Genomic DNA, 15320 nt, shown 5'->3' with positions numbered 1-15320 from the left:
TAGTCTTTCAAGTGCACATCTGTGTGCTCTGAGCGAGCTTACCAATTGTAATAGCATTTGGCTTTGAGGTTGCACTACATCCATATGATGCATTGCAATGATAGGCTTGCAGAAATCAATTAATCAAAGACTAATACAAATAAATGAAAAAATATTTACCTGTGGCTGTTGCTTAGCTTGAACTTATTTATTTTAGGGGCGTCTCTTTGTAGTTTCTCGCTAGATTTAGGGACATTTGTTTGAATTATGGTCTGTTTGCTTGGAGCTGATGCTGCTACTTACCTTCCACAGCTGCCACTTTGTCGTGATGTCATGAGATCACCGCAACAAACAGACAGATTGCTAGTTTCATTGGACAAGTTGGCGACACATTTTTTAGATTAGTTGCTGAGAATTGACATCCCTGCAAATCCAGTTAACACTTTGTAAAATGTAGAGTATTGTGTGCTTTCACATGTCAAAGAATTGCTCTGGCTCTCGTCTGAAAAGACTGTTCACAGTATACCAACCAGAAACCTCTCTCACATGAACTCACATGGCAATAATCCCCATGTATTTTAACACCAAAAGATGCACAAACAAAAGCTGCCTCACCTCTTATCCAAGATGTTCGCATGGTCATTACAAGCCTCAAGCAAGCCTCCTGCAGGGACACAAGCAGCAACCTCGAAACCCCTCAAAACTCAGGAGGTCAGGCCTTTCTTGGAGACAAATGTGAGCATTGATGTGCTTTGAAATCCAAGCTATCGCATTCAGTTCTCACCAAGGCCGAAATCCTAAAGGGTCAATGTGACAAGAAAGCTAACAGGCTCAAAATAATGATAGAATAAAAAAAGATAATTTTCCTTTTAAACACATCATCAGAAAATATCAAGAGCAAGCAAAGCAGCAGAGTCTTAGCTGACACACTCATACATTCAGATATTCTGACCGTCTCCAACCCTCGGCTATATCCTCACCACAATCTGAAGTTGTCCTTTATACAATCAAATATCTGCCCACTCTGACTCAGATAAACAAAAGCAAACTGACCCTGAATATTCAGATCATTGAACACAAAAGCGTAACTCAGAAGGTCACCTCTCCTCCACTCAGATCCCTCAATACAACATTCTTTGTGTCTCTGCCACACGACCTTGGGGACTGCATGAAGTGTCTGCTCTAGATTCAAAAAATGTTTTCTTCCGACAGTATTTGTATGACAGTTTTTCATTTTTTGGACATATGTCATCCATAGAAACAAATTAAAAACAAAGATTACAATGTTATACGGTTCAATTCAAGGGTCAACTACAACTAGTTTTCCTGACGAAACTTAAATCGTAGAGCCACATTAAACAGACCTTTGTTAAGTTAGCACCGTCACATTTTATGTGTCCACATACATGTATAAAGTCAATGTCAACTCTGTAATGAAAATTGCAATGATAGCTGGAATTACAGGTAAATCAGTCCTGTTACACAATCACTGCTCACACCTACACTGTGTTAAATTCCCATTAATATTTTCCCGTTTCCACTGAGTGCAATATTTTGATTTTTTTTCTTTAGAAATGGTCTTTTATGAGTTATCTTTCCTTTAAATGTTTGCTTGCTTAACTGTGGTGCTTATACATTTGACTTTAGCCAACATTGTTTTAAAAACGGTGCTGCATGCATTTTATTATGAGTTTGCTCTACTGGCTTTCCATTCGCTCTCCCAAGCATTCAAAGAAAGAAAGAAACCAGATGTTTCCCTCAGCTAACAAAGCTAAAGCGCTTTGATTTGGAAAAAGGATCCTCTCCTTTTTTTGGTTTTTATATAAGAAGGGATCATTTGTAAACCCATTTTATAACCTACAGCCGCTTTAATATTTTATTAACCATAATTAACCTTGTCAAAGACAAACAACTAGTGGCCGCTGACGCTTGTGGGTGGAAGTCATGTGGTCACAGCAGAGGCAGTCTCGTGAGGGCAGTCCTTGATTTGGCACCAGGAAAGTGCACAGAAGGACGCTTAGGACCCTAAACCCTTCATCTCCATCAGCAACACCCAGCGCATCGGACGCGGCGCGCATGCACGCGGAGGAGATGGCACGGCAGCGCTTTTGACGGACATGCGGAATTAAGTTCTTCTTTCTATATATCTTCTTTCTATTGGGGGGTTATCAGACATCCGCGATGGAGGCAGAGGAGGGTAAAATCTCGGTGTGGGTCTGCCGAGAGGAGAAGCTTGTCTTCGGCTTGTCAAAGCGCACAGCCTGCACTGATGTTGTCAAAGTCCTTCTGGAGGAGCAGAACGCACGGCGCGGCCTCCCCGACGCCCCGTGCCCTCACTCCTACTGCATAGTGGAGAAGTGGAGAGGTTTCGAGAGGACCTTATCGAACAAAACCAAGATTCTGCGGCTGTGGTTCGCGTGGGGAGAGGAGCAGAGGAACGTCACGTTTGCGCTGGTGAGAAGTGAGGCGTCTTTGGCCACCCACGGAGCCCGCAGCGCAGAGGCGCGCGTGGTGCTCAGCAGACACAGGCCCTGTGTTACCAAGGGCCCCGCGCGGTCTCCCGAGGGGAGCATCCCACCCGAGAAACACCGGCGGGTCGTCAGGAAAGCTTTCAGGAAGCTGGAGAAGATCAACAAAAAGAGGGCGCCGAGAGACGCGTCCTCCGCGGAGAAGATCGAAACTTTGGTCCATCTCGTGATTTCTCAGGACCACACGATGCGCCAGCAGGTCCAGAGGATGACACAGCTGGACGCAGACATCCAGGTGTGCGAGGCGAAGGTGCATTCCGACCGAATGGAAAAACACGGGGTTAACTACGTGCAGGACACGTATTCAGTAGATGCCCCTCAGCCTCCCCGCCGAGACGGAGGCGACGTGTGTTCACCTGGAACTGTTGCCCGCTTTGAGGAGTACGTCCGGCGGTGCGAGCAGGTGGTTCGACTACAAGAGGAGCTGTGGGAGAAGCAAGCCCTGGTGGACGTGTTCGCGGCGCAGGTCCAGCAGGAGCTCAACCACCGCTGGATGCAGCGGAGGAAGCAGCGGCGGCGCAAAGACGCCGAGCCGCACGCAGCGCCAGAGGAGCAGCTGCTTTGGGAAGAGGACAGGACCCGAACGCAACTAGAGGCGAGTTTATACGTCGGCCTGCGCCTCAACGCGGATTTAGAAGCTATTAGGAGCGATTTAGAGCTGACCCAGGAGATTTGCGCCGCGAGGGAGAAGGAAATGAGGGATTTGCTGGAGAAAGTGAACACTTTGGACATGGAGGACGGGGCAGTCAACGAGGAGAGATGTGGGTCCGGGGCGGGTGATGACACGGGAGTGACGTGCGCTTTGGAGAGGAAAACTGAGTGGGTGGAGCAGGCCAGGGGTCCGTCTAAAGCTCACAGTGTGGACGACGACGACTCAGACACTGGCTTAAGTTCTCTGCATAGTCAGGACTCAGACTGCCACCCTGTGTGGGAGTCACTGGTTTAGGATTCATCTGACTGTTTAGGCCTCCACAGTCTGAAGGATTACTTTGATTGTAAACATGTCAACATCATTCTTTTTGTATCGCATTCCCAACAATCCTCACATGTTCATTTATTTTTATATCTTCCATTTATTTTATTTTTATTTGGCGGGGTGCTAAGTGTTCATTATCACCAATAAAGTTGTTTTGACATTACAAAGAAATAAAAGCTGCAGCTTGAACTCATTTCTTGCTCTACTCTCTTTTATTTTGATTGGATGTTGGAGTCAGGAATACAGACAACACCAAGATGCCAAAATCAGTCAACCTCTGCCATGTCAATACACACCTCAAACACCTGGGCAGCCAAACATCTTTGTGATCTTCATTGGGAACAAGATATCAGTGTTCACTGTAAGCCAGACACGGACTGAAAATCAAAGAGTCATAATAATGTCACGCTGAAATGACAGTCGAATGTCTTTGACATTAGACTCTGATGTTTCCCCCACTCTATGATATTTATTAGTCTACACATATCCAGCACCCCATGCAGGACGCTGCTCCGTACAGCGAGAGAGGGAGCGCAGGTCGTCCTTCCTGCTGGATCCATGTCTGTGTGGTAGCTTGTATTCTCACGAACAAAGTAATCAACAGTTTAACCCAAAAAAAGTGTGTGGTGAAAGAGCTTAACCGTGTACTGGTATTTCAGATTCATTTTGTCTCTTGAAAAGGGAGGCACCTTGAGACTCGATGACACAATACATTCTCCAAACCTGACTTTAAACATGTGCTGCAACAACCACATTCTGACATTACATCAAAAAAAAAAACATTTGTAGCACTTAAACTCCATTCTCTCCCAATGCTTTTTTCTTGCTATTGTCTCATTTGTAATTGTGGTAGAGCTAGAGGTCATTTTTCATATTGTGGACGATAGCAGTTGAAGTACATTTCTCTTCTTACGAGTAGAAACAAAATATCCTCAGTTCCCAAAAAATGTTCCCCATTGTCAAGGTCTGAAACTCAAAGTGGTCCTCGCAGAGATAGGAGTACATGACACACACACACACACACACACACACACGCACACACACACACACACACACACACACACACACACACACACACACACACACACACAGACACACACAAACCATCTTCAGTGTCTTGAATTTAGGGCAGCATCTTTGTCAAACAAGAGGAAGTACTGTATTACACGCCGGTTGAATGGCGGCCTTCCTGCCTCTTGACTTACATCAGCACTCTCCTCTCTCGTAAGGCTCTCACGGAGGAACATAAATTAGCCTGACCTTATTGAAAGAAAAATCTACCTCACACGTGACAAGCACTATTGTAATAGGCTGCGTACGGTATTCGCAGAAGGAGACATGACCACAATCCTTTGTCCTTGTTTAAGAAGTGGCTTGTTTCCCACACATCTGGATGAGGTTTTGCATAAATGTCTAGTTTTGATTAAGTGTCCCCTAAACTCTGGAGAGGTAATTCAGGAATCTGAAGTGTTCTTCTCCAGAGCTTTTTGCTGAGCAGGGATGAGTGAAAAACACAAAGGTTTGAGGATTTGAATCATTTGATGCATATTTCTGCCCCCTGTCTGTCCTATTGGTGCCCATTATCAGACACATATATCCGACATTCCGTCTTTCCCTTGATGGGAATATACAACGAATGTACAACTGACATCCCTGTGCACGCTAGCAAGAACCTCGTCAGGCCCTAACAAAGGAAATGTCGCAGCCTTTGTTCCTCAGGTTCACAGGACACGTTATCAAAGGTTAAAGTCACTGACGCGTTGCTGGCCAATGAATCTTTCTGCCGTGGGGGTCATGAAGGTCTGGAGGGTGTGGGTCTACTTTTCCAGTGGAAGAAAATCCCCTTTTGCCAATCGTGCGTAGAAGTTTCTTTTTCGGCGGGTTTTATGTGAACTTTCAACTTTTAAGAATGAAAAGAAATGTTGCCTCTGATATGTTCAAACATGTCAGCTTTTTAAATTTTTCTTTTCAAACAAATTCCTTGCATTCCTTGTATTTTAATGACTGAAGTGGCCACAAGTTTCTAATCCCAGGAATGTGTCACTTTGTGTTCCTGTTGTTCCTTTGTTCGGCCTCAGAGAGTTATCCGCCATGAAGTCACTAATGAAGGTATTGACTCAAGAGCCAGAACTTCAATAAGCAGTGTTGAGGTGTGAGCCACTCATAGAGCACTTGGCCCTCTGCTGACAGACTGGGGGCGCAGTGTGCGCTCATTAGACCTCATTGTGCTGGTGGCAGGTGTGTTAATCTTGTAAGACTGGGTGCTGACCCCAGGACCTTGCCTGTGGGATACTGTACAACCTCTTTCCAAGCAGACTGTCACCTCCTGTAGCATCTCACGCAGCCCAGATCTGTCACCAACAGACTCATTTCCCCCCAGAAACCTTCCCCGGTGGAGATGAAAATCAAATAGCAATGTGACAGGGAGGGTAGGGTACTTTTATACGTGTACCAAATAAAACCACATTAGAACCTGTGTCACAGATTTAGAACGGCCATCTGAGGAACATGATTGGAATTCTTCCAGGAACAAATCTGTTGCTTTTAGTATAATTCAACTTTTTGACAATCCATTGAGGGAAGTCTTCAAGATTCACCATTCACATTTTTCATTAATTCCATTAAGGAGATGGAACCGGTTGAGGTGTGAAGGGTTCTGCACTGATCTTTTCTGCTTGTCTGGAGGTGTAGAGGTCCAGGATGGAGGACATGCTGGGGGCCAATGGTCCTCTCTGCAGACCCGATGATTGAGTCTGTTCCCGTCTTGTTTGGCGTAGCCGATCCGAACCACACGGTGATGAGAGAACAGAGAACTGACCAGCCAGCAGCTCCTGAGAGAGGCTGAACTTCCTGAGCTGGTGCAGGACGTTCTGACGAAAACCAGAAATTGTTAAAAGACACATGCGACTACATCTGTCCCGGGACCCCCTCATCGGCACAAGTAAAGAAAAAAATGAAACGGTAAACGGTGGCCAAGCCATCAGTGATGAAAAGGGAGCTGTAAGCATAATATCTTCTCAGACAGCACCCTCTGATGATAAAGGAAGTCATGGGTGTGCTTGGTGTATCAGTTACAGAGAAGCTCACGAAGATCTCAGAGTGTTTCTGAAATTCACAGAATATCTTCACCTCTATAAAAGTCAACGGGTTCCGCTTTAGGCTAAAATCTTTTCTTTAGAACAATTGCTGTAACACCCCATATTTATCACTCAATGGGAAAGTTTGGTTTCACATACAATGGGAATGGATCGTGTTGCAGTCATTTTGTTCTCCACATACATTGTATGCAGCGGGGACTGAATTAGCCGTCAAAACAGCAAGGATGTGGAAAGTTGCACCTCAATGCAAAAACTACATTATGTTTTTACACATTTTGACTGGAGCAGTTGTTAAAGTGCTCTGGGGTATATTTCCTCTTCTATTCACAGTGGATGCACATTGAAGACTGAGAGAAGAGAAATCTGAGAAAGATCTTGGGACTAGATTTGAAAAATCAATAATGAGGACGCTACATACATTTTTTAATTTGCAGATGTGATCACTAGTAAAAGACATTTTTCACAGCAGGAATTTTGATATTCCATAGCAGGTAAAGCATAGCCTTTCACTAATAACATGATCAGTTTCTAATCAAGCTTTCCGTCATTTCAATGCAGCAGAAAATACCTTGATGTTTTGGCCAATGTGCCGCTAACTGGTCTGAGCTTGTTGATGACACTCCGGCCAAAAAACATCTGTCACTACACTTCAAAAACCCTATGTTGACAGTCCACTTGTTTATTTTATCATGTATTTTTGTGTTTGTTATCATTTCAGTGGTGTGTGACAAGTATATATCATATTACATGTCATTTAGCTGAGGCTTTTATCCAAAGCGACTTACATTGCATTATAACCCATGTGTTACATTTGGTCTGGGGAGCACTTAGGGGTTGGGTGTCTTGCTCAGGGACACTTCGACATGCCGCACATGCAGCAGCGGGGATTCAAACCGCCAACCTTGCAACTCCCAGCACACCACACTACTCCATGTGCCACTATCGCCATATATGGCTGTGAAAGAATCAAACAATGGAGGCAAAAGAGGGATAATATACTAAATCAAAAGCAAAAAATTCTTTCCCTGTGAGTGGTGACGCAAAGAGGATGATGATTAGGTGTCTAAAATCTCTTTATAAAATGTATTTTTTATACTCAAACAGTGAATGATTGGAAAGGGGACTGAAATAGCCTTGGCCTCATTTTACACCAATAGCTTTGTCTGAACAGTCTTATTTTCACAAAGCAAAAGTAATTCATACTAATAACAAAGGTTTTAGTGACTCATCTCAGAGAAACACAGATTGTAAAAAAAACACATAGAAGGCTTCTCCAAAAAGAAGACCCAAAGCCAAACAATGTGGTCGTGTTTGTGCTTGTTAATATACTTTGGTGAAGACAACACCCACTGCGAAACACAAGGCTTTTTCATCGGCTGCAGGGTGAATGGAAGCTTATTGTCCATGAGTCATTTCTCACACAAATATATTTTAAACACTTGGCTGTAGTCTGAAAGCAGAGTATGTAATACTACCACTGGACTTCACAACACACTTTGTATGATACTGATCTCAATGGAGTGACACGTCTGTGTGAGGATAAGACCTATTAACTGTGTGGAGACTCTGGGTAACTGGATAAGCTAAAACTTAACACTGGAATCAGGGTGAAAGCTCTTACACACAAGTAATCAATCCTGAACAGAAGTAAATTCTTTTGCTGTTTTGAATTTCCTTTGTGCCCACAGACTTGGCAAAGTATTAGAAGAGGGAACCGTTATTGTTCTGTGTAGGATGGCGCTGCGCAAATAGTCTGGTTTGAATAAAAGGCACGCTGATTAGCATTTAAAATTAGCTGACGGGAACCCACAACGGTTCAGTGAGAAATACTCTACTTCTTTTGAGAGGAGGGCTGAAAGCTCTTTAACAGCACTGAGGTCACATCTCAAATGTAAATTGCATGACTGGGAGGCTGCAGGCTCGCTCTCCCTTTTTACTTGGTATAATGAACTTATTAGCCCTTTCTTAGCGTCTCCTCATGAACATGGAGACCGTCTGAATTAGCTGAAAAGATGGAACTGCTGGTGCCTCATGAGTAACACACATACAACTTGTTGAACAGAACTAGCTTATAATTTGTTACCAAGGGTAACATGATAAATCAGGTTTGTGCTGTCACTTAATTTATCCTAACCCCATATTTTAAATGACATCCGTATTGATTGGCATTTTTCTGTTTGCAGTTTTAAAATCTAAATGAACATGAATAATAATGTGAATCAACTACATTTTGCATCTCGTTATGCTGTTTCTACACAACATTAACAGATACCAATGGATTCCTTTTGTTTTCTCATGAATCAGTCATTTCAACCAGTTTGATTCCAATTATTTAGAGATCGTTTAGCTGCAACATTATATCAGCTAAGTCATTAAATGGACAGGTGAATTAACTAAATGTCTTTTTGGTTTCACAGATCAGTGTCAGTGCATTGGTACATTGGTAAACCCCAGCTGCTCCATGTCCCATGTCGAAGTGTCCCTTAGCAAGACACCCAACCCCTTACTGCTCCCCGGGCGCCCTTACAGCTGACCACTGCTCCCAATGTGTGGAATGGGTTAAATTTCAAGAACACAATTTAAAATTGGATTGGTCCATTGATTTGTATCTTCAAAATCTAAATCTAAAGAAATAGATGACGACTTCTCCATCAGAAAGTCTCCTCAGTGAACTAATAAAAAATAAGGAATTCTTGCAAAGAGAGCACTCTTGCTCTCAAGTGCAAACCTTTCTGGTACGATGAAAGGTGGAGCCTATTTGGTGAAAGGAGCGTTGTCATGGAAACCAGTCATCTGGACATCTGGGAACCGAAACGCAAACGAAACTAGGGAGCTAAAGGGAGACACTTATTAAAGGGAAATATTTAATTATTTCTTCCTTTATGTTATATTCCCGTTGTTGCCATGGGACTTCTTCTTTTTTGAGAATTGCATTTATATAATCTATTATAAGTGAACTGCAATGTTGATTGCCAAAGGATGAACGGCCATCCGACATATTTGAACAGGAAGAAGCACGGCACATTTACAACCCAGAACAAATTAGCGAAATGTGTCAATGAGTGAAAAAGGGGATGCGCACCAGTAAGGTGCCTGAGGAATGTTGAAGACATATTATAGCATATTAATTATATTATAATAAAGCATGTGGAAAAAATAAGACGGTTGTGTAATGTAGTATGTTGAAGTACTACATACACATACAGTATAGTATGTTCATTCACATATTCAAAGTATATTAAAAAATATATTCTATGTTGGAAAAAGTTAACTCAAAAAGTTATACTAGAGTATGTCAAAAAAATCATAAAGAATGCATAGAAAAGCATATCAATAACATCATAGAATGCAGAACGCTGGAAACAGTAAAGTTAGTCAAAAAATGACCCAACATACAGTTTGGTGAAAAATGTGAAATAATGCGTTGTGTATTTAGTACAAATCTTGTTATGTATTATATTGTATGTGAAATAAAGTGATAAAAGAAAGACGACCCTGGACCTTGAACAGAGATAATTGATGATTATTAAATTGTGACGGAGTAGCGTTCCTGGCCTTTGTGGCGCCCGTTCAGCAGTGCAGAAACCACACTGACCAGTTACATGCGTAGTAGATTACATCATGCTGTTTGGACATGATTGATTACAGCCAACAGACAGGCATGAATAGGACGTCGTCGCCATGGCGTCTCTTCACTGGTCGTTCTGATGGACGTAGAAGTGGCTGCTTCTTCTCTCTGTCTGAAAGTAGGACAGCCCTCTGAGAGATGGCACACTTATTATTCTGTGGAATACCAAAAATCAGAAGCCCACCTTCCAAATCCCAAATCATAAGCTGGACATTTTGTCTAAGCTCAGTCAGTAATTGCAGGATGGTTATGGGCGTCTCATTTAAATGTCTTTATTGTGTTAGAATGACACTGCTGCTGAAATGCTGCGTAATAACTGGCTTTATGACCACATTTACACGTCTATATTTCACAGCAGCAGAGCGTCATGCCTTTAATATGAAGGGTGTTCTGAGGTGGGACATCCGGTCTACATGTGATACCTTTGTCTTACTCCTCAATCCTTTTGAGGTGTTGTCTTGTCTCTGGTTTCAAATGTTGTTGCAATGGTGTTTTGTTGTTTTTCAAGCAAGACTACAAATTGATTCTTGTAATCCTCGCAGGAAATATCAATGGACTTTAAAAAATGCCTTGAAGAACACAATAGAAAGTTTATCTGTTTTGACAGACGGTAAAACTGGAAAAGAGATTTGAACTCATCGTTATTTCTTATTTCATATTGATTCTGATGCATATAGCTCACAGTTTCCAAACTTTGTATCCCCTTAAACACAACAGATTACTAAGCATGACTTTGATTTGTGAACGCATTGATGATTAATTTTTTTGTGTATTTTTGTATAGCTTCGAACATGTTGAACAGCTGGATGACCGTTTAATGCTATTTTGCGGTTGTTGGTGTAGTTTTTAAATCAACTTTGCTCTCATATTATTTCCACTTATTTAATCAGCTGAGCAAATCTGAATATATTTAGTTGGACCGTATTCTTCTTGATACCATGACATATTCATTGTGAAAGCAAACCAAATGCTTTTTATCACAGGAAACAGAATAACGCCATATGAGTGTTGTGCGTAATTCAATTACATAACAGCCTTTAATTTTAGGATTCAGTAAATGGCGCATTAAAAAAGGCCACACATTTTTAATTTGATTTTAAATATGTCAATATGTGCGTAACTGATCCTTTATCCCACAGGAAGAGCAGATGGTTAGATTGGGTTGGAGTTAAACAAGGTATAATGTTGCATGTTCACATCTCTGTGCCTGGACTATATTGAATTAGAAGATATCGCAGCCTGTCCTCTCCCAGCTGTTGAAAACAGCTAAAAAGGAAATGTTTCACATGTCACTTCACACTGCTATTGCTTGTATTCATAAAGATAACTCATAAATAGGTTGTTTAAACAACATCTTTATGTGTTTGGCTTATAGCTAAAAAACAGGTCACCACCACATTCACGCAACGGTTAGATTGATATTGAATAAATATTCACTTGACCTCTGACAAGTTTACAGCCCTTTCAGGAAGGATTGACGTTTAAATCATTCCATTTTATCTGTCTGTCATCTGTTATTTTTGGGCATAAAAACCATAGTCAAAGACACCAGCCATATGAAATAATGGGATCAACTCTGTGTCCATTTTTAATGCTGATTGAAGTCCCGCCATTGACAGCAGATGTTAACCGAGATGTTATCTTCAAACAGATGAACAATAAGGATGAAGCCCAGCAGTCTGCTCTGAACGTTGGACATTTACACGTACAGTCCAGGACATTAACATCTGCTGCACAGAGGCTCCAATGTTTACACTTTGCAAAGTTGTTATTGTTGGTATTTGCATGAGATGACAACATTGACATGTCAGCAATTTTTCGAATGGAAACCACATCAAACTTTTCTCCTGTAAATTAAACACTAAAAATACATTAAACATTAAATATATTGTGACCTTAGATCTTAACAGATCCTTTATTGGTATTGTCTCAATGAAACTGCATCAAATGAGAAAAATAGTTATTTTGAAGTAATGTTTGTGTTGATTTACAGTTTTATCAAAAAATGATTGTATTTAGTTGGTTGGTTTTAAAAAGGACAGATCAACCTCTGTAAAGGTAAATTGAATTGTATACAATTTAATTTAATTTTTCATCTGTTTGTTGGCGCTCTGCTGCCGGCATGTGGTGAAAAAAGAGAAAGGCTTGTAAGTCCCTGCTGAAAGAGACCATCTTTTTTTACATGTCTCGCATTTCTTATCAGAATGTTTGTTTGTTGTACCTTTTCTCTTTTTTTCTTCTACACGGAAGGTTTGCTATACTGTACTGTACAAACAATGATAACAATCACACTGTTAATCGGAAGGACAGACTGCTTTCCGAAAGATAGTCTAATGCCATTTATGAAGCGATTTCCTTGAGTTAAAGAAGAGGGAGGTTCGTCTGGGAAATTTCTTTTTCATCATTCAATAAAAATTTGAACAAACCCTGCATGTCTCTTTACAAAAAGCCGATATGAATGCCCTTCAAGATATATGAACCTAATGGACCTCTTCAATATACGATATAAAGGTTGGGGCCTTTCTTGTTCACACATTAATACCATTCATGGGTTATTGTCTCCCTTTTGAATAACTGTTTCTCCTGTAAAATCATCAACTCCAGGGGTTTGTGACAACCTTTAAGGCTGAGCTCCTTTCAATGTTGCATCCCAAACAACCTGCATGCAGGTATACCACATTTGTTTTCCCACTTGAATAAAAAGAGATATATTTATTTTAGGGCCGGGACTCGATTAAAAATATTAATCCAATTAATTAGAGGCTTTGTAATTAATTAATCAAAATTAATTTTAATTGCATAAATATTTGACCTGAGAACAGTGAGAAGTAATTTTATTTCATATGGATTTTTATTTTTGTTCAACCAATTCCAACAGACAAGTGTGTTGTGTTGTGGATTCCAGCCTGAGAATCTATGAGAATTGAGGTTGGATACAAAACCATCAACAGGTGTGTGGTGGAACAGTGCAGGGAGATAGCAGGAAGGCTGAAGTGTGGAGGATCCTCAGTTCAAACCTGCTCTCTCAGAAGGAGGGTTTGGTTGCAGTCAGGGCTTCAAACTGTAAACTTTGGAGCAGTTTTGAGGTTTAGTAAACAATCCCAAGGTCTAATATGAGAAACGGACACAATGAGGCATGTGCTTGAATAGCACAAGGGAACAACTGAAGGGCTCCAGGCTCCAACCTGCTGTCTGAGGTTGTGGGTTCATGCCCCTTCATGCAGACATCACTTCTGCTTTGAAAGAGTTTTGAGGTTTGAGTAGCAGTCTCAAGGTTAAATACGAGAAACAAAAATGTAATTGGTGCATGGTGAGGTAGTGCAGCACAAGAGCTGAGGAGCAACTGTCCTTACCCTTTAGGTTGTGGGTTTAAGCCCAGTCTTGGGTTTGAGCCTTTGGCTTTACTTCAGGTTTGAGTAGCAATCTCAAGGTTAAATACAACAAACAAAGGGTTGGTTAGTGTGTGGTGAAGTAGCACAGCGGAAGAGCTGCTGCCACAAGCCTCCACTGCATTTGAAGGTTGTGGGTTCAGGCCCAGATGTGGAAATAGCATTTAAAAGAGTTTTAAAGTTTAACTCACATGCTCATGGTTAAATAGGTGAATCAAAGTTGCTAAAATGTGACCAGGACTGGTGGTGTAGGGGTGAGTGCAGGGGCCAAAAGCCTCTGTAAGCGCCACTGGGTTCAAATCCCACTCCTGCCAAGTTGTGAGAGCACTGCTGTGGAGGTACTTGTGGGGGCATTGTCCCCACTGGTTGTTTTAGAGAAGTGAACCCTGGGGGTTATGCAGAAACATAAGGTGTGTTCACTTGAGTTATGATGGCATTGTCAAGAATGATGAAGAATCTTTTGAATGATGATGAATTGACTAAATTTGATGTTAATTGCTAATTAAGCTTTTATCACTTATTAGCCATGCTACATAGCCTATAGGGTTCCACCTTTTGGATGGGAGAGAAGGCCGGATGAGTCAGTAAAGATGAGCAGATGTGTCTCATTCAGTGGTCACACTGACATGAAACTTATTACAGCCTCTGAGGGCATTTTTTAAAGACAATCACATGTTTGTCTACTTCAGGGCATCCTGTGGACAACCTTAAACTGACAGTCTGGCACAGGGTGTAGATTTGTTTACCCTTTTTAGTGCATCCACCCTCCAATTCTCTGTTACATTCAAATTCAACTCACTTGTGCCTTTACCAATGCACGAAGGATGAATAGCATGGTTGATCCTCCAAGATGCACCAATTCGTCTCTGGGGCAATATCCCATTATGATTTTTTATAATGTCAGTTACCCAAAACTAAAAAAGGATTTAGGAAGAGCCACCATGTCCCTTGAGGGTTGAACCCAGATAAGGTTTAAAGTACAGAAATTTGGGGCATTTGGCATTAGTGACAGGGACATGTAGGTTGCTCCATCTAAGATCATTCCAGTCATGTCATGGGAAAAAAAATATTGTGAAAAAAGTCAAAATATGTAGGGTCAAAATATAATATATATATATATATATAATATAATATATAATATATATATTATTAGGGCCGGGACTCGATTAAAAATATTAATCTAATTAGAGGCTTTGTAATTAATTAATCAAAATTAATTGCATTTTAATTGCATAAATATTTGACCTGAGAACAGTGAGAAGTAATTTTTTTCACATGGATTTTTATTTTTGTTCAACCAATTCCAGCAGACAAGTGTAGAGATAGCATATTTAGAAATATAGTACTTTCAGAAATTCGGGTAGCCTATAGGTAAGTAGACCTTCTGTAAACTATGTTTTTTTAAGTAGACCAATACTTTCAAGTACATTCAGAACATTGGTTATTTTTTCAGACGTGGACTTAGTTACCCTGGTCCTTAAACCAGTCATCTGGTGCAGTGTGGGTTGAGTGTGGGTCCTTGTACGTCCACGCTAGCTGCTACTTGTTTTGCGTTGAGGTGATACTTGAGGCTCGATGTGAATTCCTTGTTGCACAGCTTGCACACAACCACGCTCTTATCGACGCTTCCCTCCGTGTGTTTATTATAATAAGATTTCCCATTCACGGGGCCACCCGACACGGTCTCGTCAGCTTCTTCCTTCATGTTCACGTGGTTTGTTG

At 41.3% G+C, this 15320-nt stretch overlaps 1 protein-coding gene across 1 annotated transcript; it reads left to right on the top strand.

The window, feature by feature from the left end:
- Positions 1-2001: 2001 nt before the first annotated feature.
- rassf10b (Ras association domain family member 10b) lies at positions 2002-3654 on the top strand. The gene has a single exon (XM_037449492.2). It carries the CDS (start codon positions 2161-2163, stop codon positions 3451-3453), a length of 1293 nt encoding a protein of 430 aa, XP_037305389.1. The 5' UTR covers positions 2002-2160; the 3' UTR covers positions 3454-3654.
- The last annotated feature ends 11666 nt before the right edge of the window (positions 3655-15320 follow it).

The sequence above is a fragment of the Pungitius pungitius genome, chromosome 4 (genome assembly GCF_949316345.1).
Source record: "Pungitius pungitius chromosome 4, fPunPun2.1, whole genome shotgun sequence".
Lineage (NCBI taxonomy): Eukaryota > Metazoa > Chordata > Actinopteri > Perciformes > Gasterosteidae > Pungitius > Pungitius pungitius.
This window is presented reverse-complemented; position numbering and strand designations above follow the sequence as displayed.

What these genes read in the sequence shown, in the direction of transcription:
- rassf10b (XM_037449492.2), top strand. Translation starts at nt 2,161, where the DNA reads ATGGAGGCAGAGGAGGGTAAAATCTCGGTGTGGGTCTGCCGAGAGGAG.